This window comes from Oreochromis niloticus, linkage group LG13 (assembly GCF_001858045.2).
Source record: "Oreochromis niloticus isolate F11D_XX linkage group LG13, O_niloticus_UMD_NMBU, whole genome shotgun sequence".
Taxonomy (NCBI): domain Eukaryota; kingdom Metazoa; phylum Chordata; class Actinopteri; order Cichliformes; family Cichlidae; genus Oreochromis; species Oreochromis niloticus.
Window position 1 is genome coordinate 15,102,491 of NC_031978.2, and position 26,489 is coordinate 15,128,979.

Below are 26,489 nucleotides of genomic sequence, written 5' to 3' on the forward strand. Positions count from 1 at the left end.
CTTCTCTGTGCACAGACCATGAATTCTTTATGGGCACCATTGTTTCATATTGTACAATTATCAGTGCGTGTTTCACTATATATAGATAGCGTTAGCTATGTTTGGAAGCCTTTTTGATCATCGGTGTTTTTGAAATTGAAGCCTCGTTATAACTGGTGTGCTGATTCTATTTTTCCAGAGCAGATAGTCTGTGCAGCAGATAAAATGATCCACAACCCCGAGAGCGTCTTAGTTCCTCATGTGGATTAGGTTATTACACATTAGTCATAATAATATATGCTATAGTCCTTGTCGTGATTGTGTAAGGGTTTGTTTTTTTATTACGCTTATATATCTGAATCATTTGTAAACAAGATTGACTACTGAAACATGCACTGGGGGAAAAAAATCAGAATCCAATTTATTAATTATAAATATAGAGTTTCTACTCCTATTTTTCCGTTTACTATGAATATTTGATTACAGGGTAATTTCAAATAGAATCTTTTCTATGAAGTTTCCTCAGCCTCTTTCAGTAAGACTGAATGCTAACAAATCTGCAGCTATGTGGTACTACCTACTCTGCAGTGACACTACATTCTCAGCAAGCCAATGAATTTACTACACTTGCTTAAGAGGCGTCAGGAGTGTCTGAAGCTCTTTGCACTGATTAAACTAAAGGCCAGAAACAAGGCCTCAAAAGGGCAATTAGAATAAGCATGCTGCCACAAGCTAGCATTCAGACAGAGCATGACCCTGTACATTTGTTTGGCGCATACATAGCACTACTAGCTTTGCAGACTCCCTGGTGTATGAATAATTACCATGCATAAAACCTTTAAAGATTTATGAATCTCTGTGAAGCACAGCAGTATTTCTGTATCATGATTCACATCCGCAGGTCTATTACAGAATTACTGCTGCAGAAAATGACTTCACATAAACACAGACTTTGGCAGAACCTGTTTTGGAGGATATATAAATACATTTAAATGAACCCCGAGGTTAAGATTTTACGACGCAGGGCTATAGAAATACTGCTTGCAACTTCTGTGATCAGTTCTATAACTGAATTTCTACATATCTGGCTTACTGTGAAGGCGGTAACATTTACAGATATAAACATTTAGGAAATTGTAAATTATAGTAAAATTGTTCATTGTTGTATTGCAACCTTAAGTGTTCACGAAAGGTCACGAGAACATGAATTAAAACAAGACTGAAAGCCTACAGGCATGATGCTTTAAGTTAAACCTTGTGCAGGTACACTCACCAGATGGTTTATTAACACCTGTTGTGCCAGAAACTAATTGTCTGCCAAAAAGTGATTAAATAACATTAAGATTAATGATTTATTGGCCTGTAATATGTGAAACATATGTCAAATGTATCCATCATGGATGATATCAAGCCATCTATAGCAACAAACGATATTCCTGTCACAAGCTAGAAGCTGTTTTATATCTCCAATATTTATCCAGTTAAAGAGTATCAGTGACATTAAACATGTCTTCTTTAAGAGGGATTTTGCCAAGAGAGTAGGAGAAATTGGAATAAATATAACAAATTAGTTCTATAGAGGTTTTTAAAGTCTGGCTGGTTATAATGTTGGTACAGTATCACAGTATCATGAAGATACTAGCAAAACATGTAATTTATTTGTAGTTTTATATATAACCCCTTTGTAAATCCTGCTGACTACAGTCTATTTACCAATATCAACAAAGACATTACACATAAAAACACTAGATGCACATCTGTGATGTGACTCTCCCAGCAACTCAAAGTTTGGGTATATGGTTTGTTATATGGTGTGTCCTGATCTTTTGATACAAGGAAAGGTGGATCCATGATCAGGCAACATTTTTCCAATATTCTGTTGTGAGCTGGTGTGAATTGTAGCCTCAGTTTCCTGTTCTTGGCTGACAGAAGTGGCACCCAGTGTAGTCCTCCGAGATTTGATGTGTTTTGCATTCAGAGACAATCTTTTGCATACCTTGGTTGTAACAAGTGGCTTTTTTGAGCTGCTCAAGAGACACTAAACTGCTACTTACTGAATATTTTTCATTTTCAGACCATTCTTTTAAACAGTCCCTAGATACGGTTGTGCAAGAAATCAGCAGCAGTTTCTGAAATACTCAGACCAGCCCATCTGGCACCAACAATCATGCCATGTTCAAAGTCACTTAAATTACCTTTCATCGCCGTTCTGATGCTTGCTTTGAACCTCTGGAGGTTGTCTTGACAATGTCAATATGCCTGAATGCAATAAGTTACTGCCAAGTGGCTGGCTGATGAGGTATTTGTGTTAAAGAGCAGCTGACTAAGTGTACCTAACAAAGTAGCCAGTAACTGTATATCTAGTTCACCATTGCAGCATGCTCATGTTATTATTTTTGCAGGTTTTTAGTATGAGGTCAAAAGAAATAAACTAAATTTCATGGCAAACCTTTCAGTATTTGTCTGCTGTGGCGGCATGATTACCAGAGTCACAAGGATTCATCCTCTTTTTGCTGTTAATTTACAAAACCTTCCAATTGATTAATCTATCAGCTCACTGATGAGAAACTTCAGTAATAATTATGGTGGCAGACTAGCATGAATCATTGCTTCTTTTTTTGTGTGTGCAAATGCTACCACTGTCTGCCATTTTTTCAAACCTTTACACATTTTTGTACTCTAAATAATAAATTTAAATGGCAAGTAAACCCCATTCGAGGAGACACTGAATTGCGGGTTTGCTCAAGCTTAACATTCTTTTAAAGAGAATTGTCTATTCTTAATACTGTAATTTAATCTACTAAGTGAAATGATCAGGGTGAGGAGTGAAGAAAAAAAGGCTTTGGACATAATCCTGTGACAAACGGAAACGCTTAGTAGAAATGCTTCCATTATTCATTGGGCCAGCTTTAATTCAATTCATTAGAAGAATTTTAGAAAAGGAGATCGGTGAAGTCCTCTTATGTCCTTGTTTTTTTTCCTTTTCTTGTTAAGATGAGGAGGCCACAGATGCATTTCATATCCAAAGAAAATTAATTTGCATTCTTGTTAGGAATGCTCCTGCTTCATATTAGTACGGTATACACATAGAATAAACTTTTATACAAGAATTGGCAAAAAACTGTGCATAATATTGTACCCAAGAGCAGCACTGTGCACTGAGCTGACAGGAGTGCTGTTCCCCTGTCAGCTGTGAAGGTTCCTGTGAATGTGCATGCAGAGTGGACTAGCAAAGAAACCAGGTGGCTGTTGAGACACAGCGAACACAACATACACGTGAAAATTAAACAACCTCATCTTTATGCTTTTGGGTTGGTCTTGCTTCTATGTATATTTTTTTTTCTCTTTTTCCAGTGCAGAGATCATGTTGGATCCTTAAATACACCAGGCTTGTTGTTGTAGGAACAAGGTTCCCTCCTGACCTATTTATGGAGAATCTTTTCAAGCAGTTTCACTTGCATTCAGCTGCTGCTCTTTCTGAACATGAGCTGATGTAAAGAATTTGACTGACATTCTCGTGGTGTGAATGAGTGCAAAACACTTATTGTTAATGCTATTCTGGATGTGGTAGATGTGCAACACTATGATAAACCAAGAATCAAACCAAGGATGTTATTAAGATTTCCATTTACAATTTTTATTTTGCCCTTTTTTTTTTTCTCTAAGCAGGTTGTGCTGATAGTTGAGAAAGTAGGCTCAGTGCTGTCAGTATCTTGCAGTTCCTGGCATACTTCCCACAGCCTTTCAGAAATACAGTAGCTATCCACAACCCCATGTTTGGTGACCTGTCATTGCTCTACTTTAAAGTGAAAGCCCACTTGACAGAGAAAGCATCATTCTGAAAGCCCTCTTTCTGCAGATGCTATATTGTTTTGAGATTACTGCAGAGTTCTGCTACTTTCTTCCTCATTATACAATTGAAGGACTGTCTTTATAACCTCAAACAGTATCATAAAGGCATGCAGTGATGTAGTTTCATGTTTGAATAAGACTGAGCTGCTATTAACATAATCCCTGTTGCTACAAAAACCATGTTGAGCAAAGGGCAAAGTGGCAGAAACGGTGAATGCCTGAAATTATGCTTCACAACACAATAAAATAGGCAGAGCTTTATTGTTGAATGTGATACATGTTTTTGGTTTTCCTTCCACTGTCATGACATGATCAGACTGAACCTGCATCATGTAAAGGGACTAAAAATATCACATTCTGTAGGTACAAATGTCCATATAAAAACACTATGATCATCACGCCGTCATATTTCACTGTTGAAATACAGCAATGACAGTCATGTGGATATTATGTCTTTAATGTCATATGTTAGACTCTTCATATCTGTTAGATACAAAATAGACAAAAATAATTTCGTATATTTTTCATAAATTCTCAAAAACTTTACCGAGTGATCACAACATAAAATAATCAGTAACAATTTGAATTATTCGCAAGTACAACCCCATTAGCAAAATAACTTTCTTTTCCCACATCTCAGACTACATACCACAATTTCTTCATATTTCTTTTAAGTACCTTTAACAGCATGGTGTAATGGACAATCTCTGATCTGTTTCAGAAAAAAAGATAAACGGATGCAAAAAAAGGATTCACTCAATAAAATAAGTCCATCTTCTGTGCTGAATAAAATTAAAAGTACACTCAAGCACTCTTCACATATAATTTCATATTTCTTTGAGGCACTCATTGCCTTTCAGCTCAATGTCCCCACCTGTAACGGCCCTGTTGGTGATAAAAGCTTGTTACAATAAGCTTTAACATATTAGGACTAAATAAAATGTGACTATAAGGGTAATCACCCATCTGTGATTGGAGCTTATCCAGCTTAGGCACACATTTTATGACCAAGAAAAAAAAAAACACTTGATAAACATTGGAAAATAACCAAAAAAGGGGGATCAATTTTTCAGCATGGCCAGTCAGAGTTTTGTCATTGGTATGTGCAGGTTGTTCCAGGGTCCCATCCACAATTCCTCCTCATCTGATAATGTGTGGTCACTGTGGGACTCCAGTGTCTCCCTACTGTTCTTGTGGTTGTCAACTGAAGTCTCTTGCTGCTCACTGACACACGGGCCACTGCTGTCAATTGTGGCCTTGGCAATATTGGTTTTGGACCCAAAACTTTTAAGCTCTTTAATGGTGGACCCCAGGGAACTACAAGAGGACCGAGTGTTGAGGTTGATGTCCATGTTGGAGGGAACACCCGTACCGCTTTCATTTTCTGCTTCGTTTCCCATGTCCTCAACACTAATAACCGGAGGCGGTTCTTCATGAGTTACGCCCAGCTTGTCTAGTTTTTTAAAATGCTTACCCAGCCGACATGGAGAACCCATCTTTAGGTTGTTTAGATGAGGCGGTCGCCTAGTTCGCACAATAGTGCCATTCTGTGCGAGGTAGATATTCCCGTTTATGTTGCTGTGGCTGTTTGGGAGTCTGTTCCGTTGCGTCTCTGTGCTGCTGTCCTCTGCAGTGGAGCTGGTCTCATTTTCCCGATCTACAATCAACTTAATCCGCTTCTTTCTCCCAGGCTGAGGAGAAAGTGGAGAGGTAAATGTCATTATATTTACTTTTTTAAGAGGGTGCAGTAAGTGAAAAATAATTGTTAAAAAAACACTACACACGGAAACAAATACTGTTTAATAAAAAACTGAAAAAAGCTGTTTTGAATAGAATTTGCAGTAACTGTTTAAATCCGAACCTGTTTTATCATTTTTTTAAGTCCCTGTTCTGTGCTAGACTTTAGTGAGAAATCTTGTGTTTCCATAGAAAAGCACAACCACACAGTAATAATTTGAACATCACAAAAAACACAACCTCCCAAAAAACAATAAGTTAGTGTTTTGACATGCAAATTTCCACTCTAGAAACACGGCATGAAAACATCAAAGAGAACAGAAAGCCAAAGATGTGAGAAAGAGAGATTCCAATATTGCAGCAGGAAAATCAGGTCCTTTCTTGCTAAGGGGAAATGAGGAAAAAGTGAATGTTTGAAACACTCTCTAGAGGCAAGCAATATTTCTTCACTCCCATGCAAGGGTAATTGATTTTATTCACTCTTACTTCACAGTGGACAATATATCTCTCTAGAAGGCAGTTGACTTTCCCTCAGAATCTGAATCAGCATTGGATGTTTCTTCAGTTTCTTCTGAGCTCTTTGATGCACTGCGGGTCCCTGATCCAGAGTCCCTGACTGAAGATCTGTCAGAGGAAATGGCATCCTCGTCCACCTCTGTGATAGGGGATAGTCCTCCATATGTCTCTTCTGAGGTGTCACCAATGCTTCTGATCTCAGAGCGGGCAGGAGGACCAGTGTAAGGCGTAGAGGGCCCAGGGTCTCCGGATGCCACACTGGATCTCCTAGATGATCCTGCATCACTGAGTTCGCTGGTGGACTCTTTGCTCTCGTCATCAGCCTCAGAGTCTTCCTCATTCTCCTCTTCACTTTCCTCTGTGATTGTGTCCTCAGATCCACGGCTCACTATAGACTTTCGGGAACTTCGGCTGCCACTAGTTGACTTGGAACCAGCTGAGCTCACGCTGCCCAAAGAACTCACGTCTGAACCAGACATTTTTCTCTGGCTGGATCGAGATAATGACCCTTCACTTCCTGAACCTGACTCTGGCTCACTGGCTGTCCCTGTCCCTGACTCGGCTTCACTGAGGTCCCCGCTGGACTTCTCTGAGGTTACTGCTGATGATTTGGTTCTCTGTGATGATCTAACACTTGAGCCAGATAAAGATGCAGCACTACTACTGCTACCACTGCCACTCTCACTTGTACTTTCACTTCTGCTACCACTGACACTGGCACTCCCACTGACACTCTTTCCAGAAGCACTACTCCCCTTGCTGGCTTCAGTCGCAGAGGATCTTGTGGAAGAACGAACAGAAGAGCCACTTTCTCTAGTGCTGCCTGAAGCTTCCTCAGACTCGTCTTCAGAGTCTTTCTCTGTTTCTGAATCCTTTTCTGTGCTTGTTCCCCCCTCTGTTGCTGAGCCTGTTCGTGATTCTGTTTCTTCCTCAGACTCTGACTCTTTCTCGGTTTCTGACTCTTTCTCGGTTTCTGACTCTTTCTCGGTTTCTGACTCTTTCTCGGTTTCGGACTCTTTCTCGGTTTCGGACTCTTTCTCGGTTTCGGACTCTTTCTCGGTTTCGGACTCTTTCTCGGTTTCTGACTCTTTCTCGGTTTCTGACTCTTTCTCTGTAGCTGATGACTTCTCTGATTCTGACTCCTTCTCTGACTCTGATTCTTTCTCACTGGCAGATTCCTTATCCGTCTCTTCTCCTTCAGACTTGGACTTGCTTTCCTCATCAGAATCTCCTGGCTCTTCATCAGGCTCTTCCTCTGAGTCCACGGTGCTTTCATTGGCATCATCCCGGTCTAAATCAACTTTGAGATAATCTCTGTCAACACTGCTTTTCTCTGAGGTTTCATCGTCAGAGCCCTTCTCTTTACTGCTTCCACTAGCACCTGCTTCTGGCTCACTTTCTGTCACACTAATGGACACTTTAGACTTTCTTTCATCCTCACTAGCTGCTTGTGAGGCTTCCTCATCTAGTTCACTGCCAGTGGCTGAGCCACGACTCACACTACTCTGTGACTTTCTTCGGACCTGCAACTTTGTGCCCAAGTTGATTTTCCTCAAGACTTTCCCAAGCTTGCTACGGGCATCAGACTTGCTGTCTATTGGTCCCATAACTGCTGGTCCATCAGCTAGACTTTCCTGGCTGTCAATACGGCGAGCAGACATCAGTTTGGCATAATCCTTGTCCGTCTTCCCGGCGCCAAACATCTTGAACATCCTGGCTTTTTTCCATGGAGACGTGCCAGAAGCACTGGCATCAGATGGCTGTTCTCCTCCCTTGCTGGCAGCCAGAAGTTTGCTGAGTTTCATGACAGACTTCAGTTTCTTGGCAGCCTTAGAAGGCTCACCCTCCTCTGCTGGCTCAGCTTGTTCAATTTCATCCTCTGGTGGCAAATCCCTAAATGCAACTCTCTTCTGCGGACCTCTACCTCGCATGCCACCACGGCCCCTGCCTCTGCCCCGGCCCTAAGATAATCACATTTCATTTAGCAACCATGAATTTGTGAATATAAAGCCATCGTGCTGCATAGGTTTCACACACATTACTGTTCAGTAATACCTTGAACACACAACCTATTAAAACAAATATTTGAGATAATACTCAAGATAATCAGTGAAAGTCTGAAATTCACATTCAAGCAAGGGTAATACCTCAGGGCCATGTGGACTGTAGTAATACCCATCATCCTCCACAATAACCTCTCCATATTCATCATACATGGGTGATATCAGCCTCCGCCGACTGCCGTACTGAGGAAAGTCGTACCTATAGTTGTTCACAGAAAAGGGATTAGAATTAGTTTAGGCTGATGATTAGTTGAAAACACCGAAGTTGACACACTGCAATATTAAAAAAATAAATCTCTACCAGATTTATTACTTTAATATCAAAGACCCACTGTATCATGTAAGGGACCTGTTATTATTAGTGATAGTAAATATTCTGCATTGAAAAGGAAGATTATCAATCTCCTATGGGAACAGGAATTATAGCAATATCAATATACTCACAAAGAATCAAGCAAGCTAGAAGGTTATTTACCCCATATCAGTGTTTTAAAACCTGCATCGTATTTACAGTACAGTGTGATTTTCTCAGTAGCTAATAAAGGGGCTTAGTTTTGCTGTTTGGAATTCTTTCCATTATTATTTTTCAAGTCCTTTCTCTAAATTGCCCTCAATTATATCAGGCTGATCCCATTAATTACTGCTTTTGGTTGTTGTTAATATAACTGAGAACGTCTTTGGTCAGACAGACAGTAATTGCTGTGGTGATTTACAGCACTTTTTGAAATTACTTTTCAATTTAGTGAGAAAGCAAACAAGACAGGGAAAGCATGCAGGCTAAAAGGCTAAAAGAGTGTTCCTCCAAAAGAAAAAGAAGTCAAAACAAATATTTCAGTATATTTGCCTGTGTTTGTCAAAATCCTCTACTGAATTACAAGAATGCAACCACATGTAGAAATGGAAACTGTAACAAGCAATAACTCAAAGCCCATTAAAAGCACGTGAATTCAATTAAAGACCACACGCTATGTATGCAGAATGCCAACAAAGAAACACAAGAGAGAAGAAAAAAAGTGTTAATGGTCAAATTACATAACATCGTTTGGCAGCCGCAAACTATTAAATATATAAATCAAATTTTGATTTACTATATAATATGAGGCTGTAGGCATTAATGCGGTTGATTAATGCCTCACCTAGGATGTGAGTTAATATTTACTTTACAATACTAAATTAGAGAGGTGGCTACCCTTCATGTCTGCTGTAAGGCCCGCGCAGTCTAGTGACTGCAGGATTAAAAGCTTAACTGCTAGTAAAGTTTGCCCCTCATCTCAAACAGAAGCAGATCAAAGTCTTTACATAGTGATGGTACACTCACTGGCAATGGCAGCTTTTACAAAAAAAAAAGTGACATGTCATTAAAATATAAGTTCAGCTTGTTAGAAATGAAGGTGTGATTCAGACACAGTAATTAAGCTGGCTGGTGAGAAACTACAGAGGCAATTACAACACTTGATTTCACTACGCACAGTTTTTTTTCCTAGTTTGTTAGATTTTCGTTCAGCGATTTAAGGCTGGAAGGTATAAAAGCTTCTTCCCGTTTTGATAAAAGTTGCAGCATAATTCCCCACAGCAGCGCAAGTCACCTGCAACAGAGCAGGAGCGTTTAATGAATAACAATTTCTCAGCAGCTGTTACAACTTTGAGTTCCATGTTTTTCCTTTTTAGACCATATGGGCACAGTAACCGGGCAGCCAAAACAGCCTTTATCCATTAAGCTATGGGAAGAACATTCAGACTCTCAGGTGCCTGACTTAAGGGAGCATAACTGATCGCATTTTGGCAGGAGTAAAGAGGGCAAATGCTTGGATCGTATGTAATACTGAAGGGGCAGCTTAAGTTATGTGCATCATTTTATTCTGAGCTTCTTTGAAAAATCTCATAATTCTCCAAGGATCTCGGCTCTCAAAGAGAGCTAGAAGGCAAGGTCAGGATGAAGAGGTCCTAATGATGTAACTTAAGAAAAAAAAAACTTTAAACGAACCAATGGAGATCAGGTCCATGGATTAGAGTACGACTGATTAGAGATAAAACAGTCAGTCGGCTGCATGCTCACCCCTGGTCATAATTATAGTAGTCCTGTGTGTAGTAGTCCTGGCCTGGGTCGATACCGGACTCCATGGAGAGTTCCTGCATTTCAGAGGGGCAGAGAGAGAAATTACTCAGCACTCCTCAGAATAAGACATCAGAAGATGAGCAGCAGCAGCACAAAGGGTGGGGGGCGTGCACAGCAGAATGACCACAATTGCTTTAAATTTAGAAAAGCAGGTGTGTTTCTACCTCAGGTCTCAGAAGAGATGGCCTCAGCAGTTGCTGTTGCTGCCAGAAGTTAGTAGAGAAGAAGGATAAGGGTGAAGGAAGGAAGGGACAGGTAGCAGAGAAACAAATATGAGACAGAGCTCAATCTACTTCAGATTTAAAGCCAGTCAAAGCTAGTCTCGCTGAAACATCTATGGAGAAGGAAGGTGAAAAGACTGATAAATTATTGATGGAAACAAAGCAAGGAAGGAGAGTGAAGATCCCAGCCAAGCAATGGAGATGAAAGAAACAGCATCCAAAAAAAGGAAGGAAGAAAGAAAGAAAACATCCTGTGCTTATCTGACACTGACAGTTCAGATGATTTAAAAGATTATTTGAAAGAAAAAAAAGACTTTAATGTCAAACTGACAAAAAGAGTCACACTGTTTGGTTCCTGATTAGTTATTTTTCCACCAGAGGAGAAAAACTCATCCAACTGCTTATCTGCTATTTGACAGGAACATTGGAGAATACAAAAGACTCTCAAAAATCAAACCTAAACTGTAATGTCAGTGTTAGAACTTCTATCGCCGGGATCTCATCTTAATCTCATTCACTGTTTTCCATCAAGTGAATCGCAGATAAGAATAATGGGATATAAGCTTCCTCATGCTTCCTCTAGTGTCAAAATGTCTGAGCACAACAATAAGGTGTAAACACATCACGACGGGAATCCTTACCTGTCGGCCGTACCCTCGCCTCCTGCGTGTCACAGAAAGGAGAAAATAAGACAGATAATGAATATAGACTGACAACAACATTTCAAGTGCTTATAGATAAATTAAATGTTAAGTCTAGTGTGCCTACATTCTGCTGACCAGAGAGGAAATAACAGCTTTACTTACTCTGCATTTTCAAGTGTTAAATTACAGCATTGCAGATATTGTTCTGTTTTTAAAAAAGGGTGCCTTAAGGCTGCAATGTTATCACGCTGGTGTGGGCTGTTTTTTTTCTCCCTCTGTTATCGCATCCAAACAGGAACAATAAAAAAATACAATAAATGCAAATATGGAACAGGCTGGGAAAATGGGAAAGTCAGTGTTTATAAAGTCATATCTAATGAATCTACCAGCAGATATGAAAAGGACATTGTGATAAAGGGCAGAATTTCTGACTCAAAGAATTTTAATAAAAATGTCTTTGGTTATCACGTCATAATATGCCTACAGAAAGTAATGAATTTATTTTCTAATGAATTGGGGAAATCTTAGAAATGTCACTATATTAACCACATGAAAAACAACTCAGAACTCCTCCTGAGGATAAAAGTGCGTCTGCATTGCCTTCAGTACGAGTGAAGGAAACGGCAAGTAATGGAGCAGCTCGGCTGAAAGCTCCAGCTTCACAGGCGTACAACTGTAACCTGTCTGGGCCCATAAATGATGATGACTCTCACACACTCAGATATATGGCCAAGCAATGATGTGAGATTCCTCTGGAGAGTTGTAATCTGTTATTATGGGCAAGGACCAGGGGACAGGGCAGAGCCATATGCCACACCTCCCAGGCAGAGTGGACGATGGGACTGGGATCTGATGGATGACCTGTTGGCTTGGCTGCCGGCTACTGCTGTTTCATGCAACATGAAGAAAAATGGCCCAGTGGACAATAGCCATAGGAAGTTTGCACAAGAGAGGAGTTGGCAGAAGATGTGTGATGAAGAAATGTCGTAGAAAAAGAGGTAAGAGTGGTGAACTCAGAATTACAGCAAGACTGGAATACTGAACAGCCCTGTATCATATCTATAACAGGAGGGTGATGTTGGCTCTGTTAATAAGTAGCTTTACTATCTGGCGGTGCAGATATTTACATGGAGACTAAAAATAGGATCTTTATCACCCTGCTGGTACAACAACATTTAGTAAAGCAAAGATAAACATGAAAAGGTCGAAAAATATAAAGATGAGGAGGTTGTTTTACCACATTTTTTAAAATTAGATATGTAGCTGGAGTGAGCACCCTGTTATCTTGGCAAACAAGCAGAAAAACAAAAAGAAACGGAGAAATATAATCACATTACCACCATCTTTGTGCAGAGGTAACAAAGCTACCTATCAAAGCTCACAAATTAGTAGGATGCTATATTACTAGAAATCCACTAACTGACTAGCCAGGACAGGAAATGGCTGATTTTCATCATTCACAGGCACAACTGGTGACTGGCTGGTCAGCCTCACATATGTCCAGTTATAAGCCACTCTCTTTCATGCATCATAACATGCAGACAAATGCAACTATTTGTGCTGTGAGTGTGCACAAACTTCTTCAGAGTGAAGACACCAGGTTTGCCAAAGTAAACCGTCGAAGGATGACCACTAAAACATTTGTAACAACAAACCTAATCAGACACCTAAATAGCCTCACACAGCTGAGCATGAACATTTTAAAGAAGCTAACAAAGACAAAGTGGCTACAGCTAAAGCTATTCAGGGCTCAAAGCCAGCCACAAGCCAGCGGCCTCGGTAAGAGCCTCGGTATTAGTGAAGGATCGAAGAAGTTATGAGGAAAATCATGGAGACAATAAGATAAAAGAGTCAATCTCCTCTTAGCTGGTAAATTTCTAAACATAATAGAAAGTCTACTAGGTATATGAAATTTGTTTTGTTACATAAATCTGCTGTACCTGCTTTTGTCAGTAAGGTAACATATGTCAAATAAAGGTGGGTGTACAGCAACACATTTTCAGTTATATATTAGTACGTCTAGTAGAAAAGAATTTTATTTTCAGTTTTTTAAGGTCTTGCAACCTACTCATGCTTGAGGAAAATTGTCAAGTTGAATAATTTCTTCTTATTATTATTTTCTTATTGCAAAAATTAGATTTTACATTGAAAAAAGCTGAGTTTTGGCCAAAAACTAGTATTAATCTGATTCTGCCAAGGATATTGAGGTTGATGCATATCTATTTATCAAATACCAACTTGTTTTTTTTAGCTGTAACCCTGATATTATACCTAATTTATTGTGGCTTTCGGGTGTGTTTGTTTCCTTCGGACAGAGCTGTTTCTTTATAACAGGATTTAGTTAAATAGTTATTATGTGGACCAGAATGGAAGGATTAATTTCTAATGTAACTCACAGAAAGACAGCTGCAAATCACCAAATGTTTAACTATTCTTAACAAACAAAAATAAACCTGGTATAAAGTTGCTTACTAATCAGCAATTTTTGTGCACACAGCCTACTGTTTTGTATAGGATACTGTATAATGATTGGTTTGTATTTTCTCAAGTGTACTAGATCCGTTGCAGCTTAGATATTTCTACTAAAAACATAGTATGTTATGTTTACGTTACTCTTGACTTTGACTTTTTGTTTGCGTTCCCAATCAAAAATTTTCCTGAGAATAATTCTCTAGAAATAAACTGTTTTGCTTTCCTTTCTTTATTTTTTTGATATTACTGCATTGAACTGTCAGCTGGAATACAAAACAATATTGATAAAACCAACTGTAAAAAAGAATATAAAGAAGACAATCCATTAAGACTGGTCTTTGGGTTGAAAGAAACAGCGTGTGATCACCTAGCCTCTTTGCAAAAGAGATTACCCCATGCAGTGAACATGGAATACAGAATTAGAGGACCTTCGATCAGCCCATCAGGGGAACATGTGATGAATCAAACATTACATTGCTTTGGAATTGAGGTATGCTAAGACCATTTGCCTTAGGGCATGGAAGGTGAAACAAACACATGAAGGGTATATAGCAGAAAGACAGAGAGGAGAGAAAGTGAGAAACCTGAACACAAGAAGAAAAAAAGAAGAGAGCGGGAGCAGAGGCTGCATTGCAATGAGTCTAAAGAAGGTAATAGAATCTCCAGAGGACCAAAAGGAAAGATTAACAAGAAGAGGCCAAGGATTGGAAAGTATTAGAACTAACTGCAGGGAGAGGGGCGGTGTAGGAGACAGAGAAACACAGGCAGGCAGAAGGTCAGAGGAATAGAAAAGGAAAGGAGAGAGTAACAGTAGTTGACAGTCCCACAGGCAGCAGCCCTGGTTAACGATTGATTGCTTCTCTAATTAGCCTTTTCCAGAGTGCAGACGAACATCACAGTGACTACTTTATCATGCTGAGAGGATCTTTGCGGACATGTGAATAGACAGGTCCCCCAGCGGTTGGCTCTCTTCATTCAACATGAGCCTCCTGGGACAAGCCGATGTATATCTTTTTATAGCTTCAACCAACATAAGAAGCTTTCAAATAAATGTAGCTGGTACTGGCATTCACTTGTTTGAATAAAGACACTGTGTACAGCTTGTCATATCATATTATCCCGTATTTTTCGTTTGCTTCAGTATACATATTTTTGATTCTTTATGTACATATTTCACAGAATCCCACATCTCTAAAGGTTAGATTTCATTTTCAGTCATCATGTTATGTACTTAAATACACCTACAAGTAACAACTTTCTGAATATGCAATTACCCTCACTGAAAACTGAGAAGCTTATTCCATAGATTTACATACCTTTGGGAAATTGGTGAAAACAGATATTGAAAAAAAAAAAAGGTCTGATATTATGTTGTTCTTCCTGCCTCATTAGGATTCTGGAATGAAGCAATTGCATACTAAATTTAATGCTCTTATCTCAGAGAAGAAGTAAAAGAACAAATTCAAAATCCCCAATATGCAGCCAGTGGTTGAAGAAACAGACCCCAGGGCTGTGGGACTTGAAAAAATGCTATTTAGTATAATTTAATTAAAATAGTTTTGGCTATGAAATGTTAATGTTAAGATTAAGACGGTGCATATGTATAACATGCTGAACCGACTAATCCGTGAACTCAGGGGCATACTTAATACTATCACAGTCCTCATACCAGTTCACATAATTAAAATGTGGAAAAAAAGCCAAACCCATACTAAATATGCAAGCCTCTTTTTTATACTGCTAAGAAAGGATCTGAGTACATTCCTTGGCTGATGGCTCTAGAATTTGAAAAAAAAAATGACATGACTAAAACATATACCAACTGTATACAACATAAAATGCAGAAACAACAGGGAAAAAAACAGGCATGGAAATGTAGAAATGAACATAATGAGAATATGGAGACAAAGGAAAAGTCAGAACACTGTGGACTGAGAAGTAACCTGCTCACTGAGCTCAGCAGTGTTTGGACTGTTTGAGTTCAGTTGGCTTGTCTGCTGAATGTCTGCTGCTACGTTCGGTTTACTTGCAGCATTTCCAGCACAATTCATACTTGTTGAGTTGATTTGGACTTCAGAGCTGGAGTTGTTTGCTTTTGGCATGCTCTGCTCCTCACTGGTGTCAGAGCTTTGCAGTTTGTTAGTACACTCTGATTCCTCAGTCACTTGTGGTTTCGTGCTAAACTTGGGCATCTTGCAATTTTTGTCTACTTGGCTGTACAGGTTGGCAACAGACCTTTCTATGTCAGCTAGATTCTGGATGTTTTTCAGGATCCCTTTAAGCTCCTTCCTCCCACCGTCAGCTTGTGATGGTGAAAGCGGAGGAGGGTGCTTTCGTTCGGAAACAGGGCGAAGGGAAGACATGGGCGGCAAAGAGGTTGGGATAAACTGAACGACTGGGCGTGGCTGATTGCTAGCAGGTGATAGAGAGGGAGGCAGAGGTGGTGGGGGCGGAAGAGTGATGTGTTTAGTGACAGGAGGAGGAGAAGAGGACTGAGAAGTACATTCAGGTTTATGAAGGGAGGAAAGTGAAGGTGGAGGAGGTGGAGGAGGAGGAGGAGGAGGAGGAGGAGGGCTCGAGGGAGGAGGCGTGGGCAGGGAAGGTGGATGTGGCTGCTGCTGCAGTGGAGGAGAAGGCGGCGGATTTTCTGGTGGGTCAGGTATGATCTCCACAGTGATCTGGCATGGCTCCTCTGTCATATATTTGGAGATGCCAGAGCTCAACATCTTGAGAATAGGCGCAGTTGATTTCTGGCTAGCCAGGGGGAGTGACTCATCTCCCCGGGTAACGCTAATGCTGGGGGGCACATCTCTGCCCACAGACATTGGACTGTAGGAGTAATCCATGATGGATAGCAGAGCCTCTGAGGTCAGCTCCAGCATGTCATCACTGTCTCTATCCCTGACAAGGATGGAAGAGAGGGAGCCTGCGGGTGCTCTACTTTGCTTGAGGGTTTGCTCCTGGAAGGCCCGATGCCCAAACTGGCTGGCCTGCTCACGGAATGACAACTTGGTCTCTGTGCTGCCACTCGCGTGAAATATGTCTGAACTCGCTGGCCTTTGCTCGCCACTCATGCCTGCCTGGAGTATCTGCAGCTCCCATTTGGCTGGGTCCATAAGAGCCTGTCTCCTTGGTACCTCATAACCATGCTGTCCTCCATGAATGCGAGCAGGCATTGACCAGACGAACCCTGACCCTGCTGTGTGGGGAGGAGAAAAGGAGAACCGCTTTTCAGATGGGCTTTCCCCTTGTGCGTCAGGACTGCAGAGAGGAGTGTTATCATCATAGACAGGGTTGTGGGTGGTGAGTGGGTTGTGGTCAGAGAGGAAGGTCACGTTGCTCTCTGACTTGGGTAAGTTGACACGGAGTGTTCCGTTGCTGCGGGCTGCAATGGCACGACAGGCAAAGGAGCTAAGAATCCTCTGGTGGTCAGCCTCCTCAATGACAGACTTTTTAGCCCTGCCCCGGCAAAAGATGGAGGTGAAGAAGAAAAAGACTTGAAACAGATAAAGACTGATAGGTTTGAGCTGAATAAAGCAAAGAAACAAAGGGTGAGGCAAAAGCAACTGTGTGAAAATATCTTGACAGACAATCTCTCGTAGTACTGTGACTCAGATTTTTATAGTTAAGCAAACAAAGTAATTTGTTTTGGGTTTTGGATGATTAAATACCTGCACAGTATAAAGTAACTAAAGCGCGTCTGCATTCTTAAGAAATCAAATAAACAACGATTTGAATAAACTTTGTAAACTTAAAGAAATTACAAATCAAATACTGAAATTGGGAAATTATTATGCTGAAATATATGAGCTCCAAAGCTCAGTAGCCATCATGAACCTATCCAAGATGCATTAGTGCCATCGGTCACAGCACAGAGAGATGTGGAGAGCAGTGAAACTAAGAGCAGCACAGTACAAAAGGAGACAACAGTCTAATGGGACGCAAGACAGGAGACATCTATGGCGATATCCTATGAAATGCACTACCTCTAAACAAAGTAAGCCTTCTCTTTTTCCTCACAAGAATGAAGTACGTGTTTGAAAACCCACAAGGTCTTTCTACCCTTCATCAAGATCAATTACCAAAACAAACTATGCCACTTAAATTCCAGAATTTAAGTATATTAATTATGTGCATATGTTAAGAAAAAAAAAACTAAGCAGGCGGGGTAAAAGGACATTTTTCTTGCAACATTTACACACAATACTGTTCATATTTATCGACCCCTGTCATGTTTTGGCATTACTTACTGCAGTCTGAATCCAGAGAGACAAGGGAATTGAAAATGAATGAGAAGATATAAACACAGACAGATGGTAAGAAGACTAAAAGGAGAAATGTCAGAGGTGTTAATGAAAAATGAAAACATGGATGACGCTTTGACACAAGGCAAGTTTCTGCATTTTAAACTCAAATACCAGACTGATTAACTTCTGTGTACATTTGACACCATGCTGCGTGCATACAGTAAAACTTTGAGAGCTTTTGTTTTTCACAGATGGAAATGTATAATTTTAACAATATGATTGTTTTTAAGAGAAACTCTTCTTCCTGGTCCAAACTGGAAAATAAACCCCATGTACACAATTCTTAGCTACAATACAATAATGCCCATAAAAATTCTACTTATGCTACAGAATCAAATGTTTCTGCTTACATTTAAAAACTAGTGAGCATATTACGGACGCTCTTCGTAGCTTAATGTTAGGTTTACATTTTCTTTTTTTAAAATGCAATAGTGACATTAGAAGCAGTATTCCTTGAACGTGCTGTAAATCAAAATCGCTAAGCCCATCAGCTGAGCAGTTTAAATTTAGTCTCATTTAATCTGCAAACATTAACATTTCATCACACATTTAGGGCAGGATTTAATATTAAAGCTGAAATTCGATTGCGCTGATGGCAAAACACTTTGGACCAAAGTTAGGGAAGCATTTAATGTAGACTACCGCAGGTTACATTTTTAAAGGTAACTTGTGACAGTCATTGAACTTGGCCATTATTCTGTATTTGTTTCTATTTCTAGGAAACCATGTGCTTTTTTATGAACTTAAACACACTCTTACCTTAAGAGAGGTTCTTGCTAAAATGCACAGGCACTCAACTAGAAACACATAGATAAGCTAAAATCTAGTCACCTGCTGTGCTGCACCATACGGTGCGGTTTGCAGACATCAAAAGTGGATCATAGTTACAGAGACAACAAGCAGAGAGATCCTTTGATGCAACTATTAATGTGTCTCAAGCAGTGTGGAGACTCCTGAGGTCAACATCCAGAGCAGCCAGTGGCCATTTCAGAAAAGAGGATTGATAGAGGGGTAATATTTTTTTTCTGAGCTTGAATAAAACACTCACAGGGAGAAACCTGCGAGGCCAGATGCAGCAGCATCTGATCATTGGGACTAGAAGAAATGCGTGGGATGGGAAAATACTTAGAGGACAAGCTTGACTCACATGCTGCTGTCGCCCAACTCTTCATAGAGGTTAGCAGTGGGAGCAGCTGCCGGAGCTGCTTTCCCTCCCGGTGGTAAAGCCATCTGAATCCTGGCAGTTTTGGCACACTCTGCTTGTCGCCTGCGCAAAGTGTTAATGTGGTTAAGAATAAACCAGACACATCACTTATGCATCAAGTCTCTACTATGAATTACCCATGTGTTTTGAGAAGTCATTCTCACCCCAGAAAGAGGAACACGAAGAGATATTCTAGATGCAAAATTCATCTCATCTTACAAGTTTTAGCAACATCCCACTTTTATATTATATTAAATGTCAGGAAAAAACCCTCCAAAACCATTTTGCAGCAACTAGCTGTGGTATTCATTTTTATTTAATTTATTCATTAAGGTTAGTCAAACGATTTTATTAAAATTTATCAAAACAAATAGCACTTGTCTTGTCTCACACTGCATTTTAGGCTGATTTGTTTTGTCAACTGCAGAGTAATAATATAATAACCAGCTTCTTTTGGCTTGCAAGGGAACAGTCAATGCTGCTGCAGTCGTGCAAGTAAGATTTGAAAAGCATTTTCATGGTTTTCAGCTATGTGCTAGATTATTCAAGGTTATTTCTTTTGAAATACAGACTAAAAATTATGCAAATGCAGTATACTGTATGTGTAGCAAAAGTCATGATGAATGTGCCTGCTCAACTGTATCCAGCGGAGTGACAAGTGTAACTATAATTTTTCTTTTGAATCTAATCAAATTTTCCACATTAAGAGAAACTTTTCAGCCAAAAATGCACATTCAGTCCGTGACCTAGAAGATGAATCAGCCTTGCTCTGTGCCCTTAATGCTAGAGACACCTCAAAAGGTTGGCATTAGCTGGCAAGCATTCTGTTCATCACATTTTCACAATATTCAACTCAACTTTAAATAACTAATAATGAAGATGAAAGAAAGTAGTGTCACATCCACACAGACACACACATCGAGCAATGAGCAGCCACTTGTAAAACATGAGAAATTACTTACTCTTTGAACCTGATCACAGCGTTTTTGATGCAGTGCAAAGGAGATGAGACAAGAAGAGAGAGAGATGGGGGACACAAAAAGACATGAAATTATATCACTATAATTACATAATTTGGCATGAGTGCAACCTCACAATTTTGATGCTTTGAGGTATTTACCAGCCATGACCTAAACACAAAGTAAGTAACATTTTTATACTTCAAATTGTCATTACGTATTCACAGCTACATTCAGTTCCTCAACCTGGATGTGCAAATTGATGTCTTAAATAATATATTCATCTCCAAATTTAGACAACAATGAATTATGTTGACAAACACAACTGAGAAAATTAACTTTACCAGAGTAATGTCGCCACCAACAAAGCACCATCTGCTATGACAGTTTGTGTGTTAGGTCTACTGTCACCATCAATAGCTTTCTGCTGTGTGTTTGGTCTGTGCATTTGAATAAGTACAACCGCTCTACCCATCTGCCGTGAATAAATATTTCCCAAATATTACCGTTTACGGTACACTTGCAGCATACCAACATTTAGATAAGAACCTGGCTCTTGCCAAATGAGAGTTCAATTATCACACCAGTCTGAATGATGCTTCAAAGGAAAAAGCGTCATATTTTTTTGAGGATTGCACGGCGCGCGTCTAAGGGAGAGAGGGCACAATCTGTTGTGTGTGTCGGGCAGAGATGATTAAGTAGCATGAAGACGCACTGTGACGGTCACAATTGGCTGTAGATGTTTGTCACAAATGAGTGTTAATTAATCTGCTTTCACACAGCATGAGCAGGGAGATTAGCCCAGCAGAGTGCGCAGTCAGCATGTCTGATGAGAGCGAGAGATACAGAGGAAGAGAGTTGGAAGAGAGAGAGAGATAGAGAGACACACACACAAAAAGCTAAAACTAACGCAAGAAGTGCTCTTATTTTATCTTAAATACACTTTTCAGTGATGCTGTTTGCGGTTTCGCTGGCTTTCCTCTTACAAGCCACAGGAAACACGATATTAACAGTAAGCTACATTCCCACAATAACTATCTGATTCGTCTGTGCAGAGCAAACCTTTCAATAAAACCCAGAGTGACATGCAATATCTCCTAAGACAATGACCTGCTAAATTAAAATTTATTCGCTGACATCCAGTTAAAGATGATTAATCAATCACAGAGCCCAGTGATTATTATAGGAATACTGACTGTTTGTAGGTGACCATGACGATGAGAATGGCAGGGATGCAGCAAAGGATAATGATGATCGCCAGGGCCAGGAGGGCACCCTCTGTGTATCCGACAGCCTGGGCAGCCTTCTTCACACTGGCCACAATATCTGGGGAGCGAACCTGAACCATGCGGCCACCTTCACCCAGGTATGGCTGAACCTCCTTATTGATTTCCAGCAAGTTCCCATCGAGAAATCTGCATTCCACATACATAATGTGAACACAAAAAAGACACTTACTTTGTAATCAATGTCAATGTCAAGAGAACATAATAAATGTTTTTTATTAAATATTATTAAAATGTGTCAAAAGGCAATACATTAAAATTCCTCAACATTACGCATGATGATGAATCATCTGAATCTGCAGCTGTTTTACATCTTAACAGGCTTTGTAGCAAGTTTATACTCTTTTACACATTTTTTGCCACAGCAGTCTCCTGCTTACAGAGGACAGCTCTAATTACTCACTGTACGTAGTTTACAGCTAAAGGAAGATATTTTCTAAAGAACGTTTTAGCTTTTTAGCTCAGAGAGTAAATACTGAACAAGACATGAATCGCACTGATCATAATAATTAGCATTAAGTGCAAATGAAAAGCAATAATAATACTTACACTTTTCTACAAATGTCAATTTGCACTTGTTTTTCTGCATAAACCAATAGCAGTATATGCATCAATATTTTCAAAAAAATTACATGCATACAAAGCAATTAATATGCAGATAATGCGATGTTACTTTGCAAAACAAATCATTCCAAAAGGAAAAGTGTACAGACATATGTAACCACCATCACTGTTGTTTTTCTGTACACGAGTAGACATGTAGGTTATTAATTGGAATCTGTGGCAATCTGTACTCTAGAAGACTGTGACAAGTGGGAATAGGTGGAATACGACATAATGCACTGATCCACTTACAATTTTGTTTATCTCCCTCTCCTCCTGTGATCTGGCTATATGACATACAATTACCCCACAACATTGTCAGACATGCGCTGCATGCATAAAAAGCCCATCTCCCCTAATCTAAATTACTTTTTCTGACAGTATCTGTATGTAAGGAAGTAGATCTTATTAAAGCAAGGATGTAGCAGACCTCTTTTAAAATTAGCTTGTAAGTCTTAAAAGCTAGAAGTACGAAGATGTGAAGTAATTTAGGTAAAAATAAATAAATAAATAAATCAGATTTTATTGCATGTGCCACCTTACGTGAAATGATGTGGTGCTCCTCCTGACAGTGGAGGGCACAAAGGTGTTTATAGATTAATTTACTACCACGCTGTTTAAAGAAATGCAGAAATGCTTTGCAAAATATAAAATCATACTTTGCGAACAATGAATACCACTTTTTAAATTAAATATAGTGCCAAAGCAACATGTTAAATGTTTAAAACTGTTACTTTTTTTAATGCATGATTATTTCGAATTTAATGCCAAAGACAGTCTTTTAAAAGTCGTTGCAGGATTGTGTTTCCCACTGTGTTACATCAATTCTCCTTTTAAGAATTTGTAACCAGAGGAAACCAATTAAGTTTTCCCATTCTTGCTTGATATATTTCTATTGCCCAATAGTCTGGGCCTTCATAGCCACATTTTCCCTTTCAGAATTTAGGGGAGTCTGGATTGCATGAAGGTACTATTTTCAATTATATATTGTGTTTAAATAACTTACAAATTATTGAACTCTGTTTTTGCAGAGGACGGTTCCAGGCTGCTAAGCATAAGGTACACGGATGCAATTTAATCAAGAGTGGAAGCCGGAACTCAGAATGGGCATGCTCTCATATGCTGGTCAAGTTTATTAAGATCTGTTGCTGATCAGTTCAACAGAAGGGATGGGAAACATCAAAACAGTGAGTGAAACACTTTCCTGAGGTGCAAGGAAAGAAGGCCAAGGTCTTCTTTCCTCTGATAGGATGACAAAGTATCTTGTACTTATTTCTACTGTGGTGCTGTGCGCCTCTTTGGTGTTTAAGCACACTCTCTGGCAGACCGTGGGCACTCTCTTCAGCTTTATATCCGGAAATAAAAGGAATAAAATGTATTGCTGGCATATCTCCCAGCCCTCAGAACAGTCTTTGAGGTACTGCAATGATGGGTGGATGGACTGATTGAAATATTCCCTGCTCCAGTCTCACTTTGTCCCTCCATGACCTCATTGCTTCCTTTCTCCCTTGTATCTTCCACTTTCCTATGACATATTTCAGTTGCAGTGCACCAGCAGCATAATCAAAGTCTTTTAAAGAAAATAGAGGCAGTGAAGTGGAGATGCTGTAGAGGAGGAAGCTAAGGGGAGTCTGAAAAAGACATATTTGCTGACTCACTGTTTGAACAGAGGGTAAAAAGAGGCAGCAGGGAAAACATGCAGCACAGCAGGGACATTAGGACATCAATTTAAACCAAATGGTGGACTGGACTTCTTGTAACAAAATTCACCCACTCACTTGTAAAGCTCCTGACGTGAAATGGCCCTGTTCGTGAGTGGGTCAATGGCGTATACCATCAGGTCCGACTTGGAGTAGTCTTCTAACTCAAAGCCATCACCATGGCGACGTGGCCCGATAGCCTCTACAATCACCTTGGCACCTGGAATCTGGTCCTGGACGTGGCGCTCCAGAATACTGAGATGCACACAGATGAAACTTTGTATCCTATACTTTACATTGTATAAATACTATATGTGCAAATACATACACAAACATTTTATACACTTAAAGAAAAAAACTGAGAAAGATGAATTATAGAAGGTAAAATCCAGGTTCAAACAATTTCTAATGCCCAAAAGCAATATGACAGCCACCAAGCTTAAGTACTCCAATCTGGCAGTGATTGTCCCATTGGGCAGCAGTTTGCCTCTCCACATTGGGCTCTTGGCAAAGTAAGGCTCTGATAATCCTTTTCAGGCAGGGAAAAATCCACACCTCAAATTACAGCCAATAAAGGAAAGCCTTGCCGTCTGCCTTTGCCAAGGTGGATAAACAGTTTGAGCACTCAGGTAAAATGGCCCTGGATCATCATCAGCGCTGTGCAAAATCTCAAATGGCATCACTGTAAAGAGCGTAACACAACTAATGTCTCTGTTTTTCAGCCTAAAGAGCTGTGTCACTTCTGTGAGAAAGACACAGTAAGCTCTTGAAAAACAGCTATTAACACCCATTTGCCTTTCAGATTGACTAATTAAGCTAAACACTGTGCCCTAAGAGTGGTAAAAAGATGCTTCATGAATCTCTATCATTAATTAATCTAAACTGGGAGAACCGACTCTAGAGGACAGACTCATCTGTCTAATTGGCCCATCCATGATCTTAATTGATCGGTCAATGTTTACTTTACACAAAAAAGCTGCCCAAAAAAACCCTACACAGTTTTTATGAAATATCCATCTGACTCACTCATCCATCTGATCCACCAACTGACTCATATACATCACTCTAGTCCTTACATTTTTAATGGAAATTAAAGTTCGGCCTTGAGCCTTATGTCGCAATAGACAAAACTCAAGCTGAATTTTCTTTTCTGTGCCAGTTTTAGCTGGAAAATCTTTTAAAGAAAATAATTTCAGATGAGAAAATAATAGGTTGCATAGTTGAGATTAAAAGGAAAAAATATTGCAAAGGACATTTGATGAAAGGAATAATTCATCTTACGCATGATCTTGCATGGAAAGAAAACAGTGTGTTAGTAATACATATCGCTTCTTTTCATTAAAATTTGATTGTTGTTTTTTTGGGTTTTTTTTAACTTTTATATTTAATGAAATGTGAGCTGTGTCCTACCTAATGAGCTCTTCCTTCTTCTCTTCCACTAAAGTGGGTGGTACAGTGGACACAACAACCTGCATGTCCAATGCGTTGACCACAGAAACCTGGGAGAAAGTGTGAGATAGAGGGAAAGACAGAAAAGAAAGATAAAAAAAGTTAAAAAATACACTGTGTAAGCCAGTTATTGACACATCCTACTGTATGTTAAATCATTGAAATGCTTCTTTAGGTGGACCCACTAATTGCCAGCTTGTATCTGTGCCATGTGACAAACTTAAGAGCACCTATTTCCAGTGCCAGAGTTAAGTGCATAGGCAACAACCTCTGTGCTCTGAAGCCAAATATCCCATGTGGCTCCTGTGAAATTAGGTTTCCCCTTGAAAATTAACAAGCACCATAGTTAAGCACTCACTGGTCTCTCATATACAGCCAATGTCCCACACCCTCCTTCTGTCTCGTTAGAGGCTTGTTAGCTAGACATATTTCACTGCAATAAAAAATAAGCTTGGCCACAGTCAGGAAAGATAAGCATTGAACTGGGGGCAAAGCTGAGCCCAAACACAGCGGGTGCATGCCTAAATTAGTGGGAAACAGACATGCACTCGGAAAAAGACACAGACATATATTTAGATGAACGCGCACGCAGGGAGAAGTGCATAATGTTTGCAGAGCTAATACTCATGGATAAAAGAAAGACTTTAATTGGATCATCAGCTAGTGGCAGAGGCCACATATCGGGGTGTGTTGTACCTCCTGTGAATAATTCAATAGACTGGAACTAAAACATTTAATACTCAACAGAAATAAAAACAAAGCAAAACAAAACAAAAGACAGGGATCATCATGTAAGATCATAAACCACAAGGTATTATGAAGGGAAGCTTTGCACAAAACAAATCAAACTCGCTCTCACGTATTAACATCATTTCTGAGGTTGTTTCTTAAGGCAAGATCTTTTTTTTTTTTTTAGAAACTGACAGATTTGTTGTGAGAAGAATCATAAATACAGATCAGATTCACAAAGTCTCAGGTTATACACTTTTATATATTGACATGGACATTAACAACACAGAAGTATAATATTCCAAATAACTCAAATAACAGATCACACTGATCTCAAACCAGAAAAAACACATCTGAAAAAAAGTATCTATAAAACTTTTTTTAATATCACAAAACGCAAAAGAAACTCTTTTACTGAATATGTTTCTGCATCTTTTTATTTGAGGATGACATTACAGCCTCCTACAGCAACACATATTTACCAGAATTTCTTTTATGTATGCTTCACGGGTTCTCAATTGGGCTGATGTCAGGAGATGATGGAGGCCCACGCAATGATTTTTTTCCTTTTGTGTGCCTCCTTTGGTGGTTTGGCATTAGGCTCTGTCCGATACTGTATCAAGAGTTTTTTGGGACTTGATCCCTCGCTTGT

At 39.6% G+C, this 26,489-nt stretch overlaps 1 protein-coding gene across 11 annotated transcripts in view; it reads right to left on the bottom strand.

Annotated features, from left to right (window-relative positions):
- Nucleotides 1–4,073: 4,073 nt before the first annotated feature.
- LOC100697845 (protocadherin-15) overlaps nt 4,074–26,489 on the bottom strand; it is a 217,328-nt gene continuing 194,912 nt past the window's right edge. For 6 of the 11 annotated variants that reach the window (XM_025897607.1, XM_025897603.1, XM_025897604.1 and 3 more), the window contains 11 exons: nt 25,070–25,158; nt 23,738–23,914; nt 21,267–21,485; nt 20,074–20,082; nt 19,055–19,174; nt 11,126–11,147; nt 10,428–10,466; nt 10,204–10,277; nt 8,232–8,346; nt 6,055–8,045; nt 5,434–5,522 (listed from right to left, as the gene is read on the bottom strand). In XM_025897607.1, the coding sequence (XP_025753392.1) occupies nt 6,078–8,045; nt 8,232–8,346; nt 10,204–10,277; nt 10,428–10,466; nt 11,126–11,147; nt 19,055–19,174; nt 20,074–20,082; nt 21,267–21,485; nt 23,738–23,914; nt 25,070–25,158 (2,832 nt within the window). In that variant the 3' untranslated portion in view covers nt 5,434–5,522; nt 6,055–6,077. Of the gene's footprint in view, nt 5,523–6,054; nt 8,046–8,231; nt 8,347–10,203; nt 10,278–10,427; nt 10,467–11,125; nt 11,148–13,146; nt 17,060–17,850; nt 17,857–19,054; nt 19,175–20,073; nt 20,083–21,266; nt 21,486–23,737; nt 23,915–25,069; nt 25,159–26,489 lie in introns of those variants that run through there. The other 5 variants (XM_005474209.4, XM_025897605.1, XM_005474206.4 and 2 more) reach the window with 5 other exon arrangements.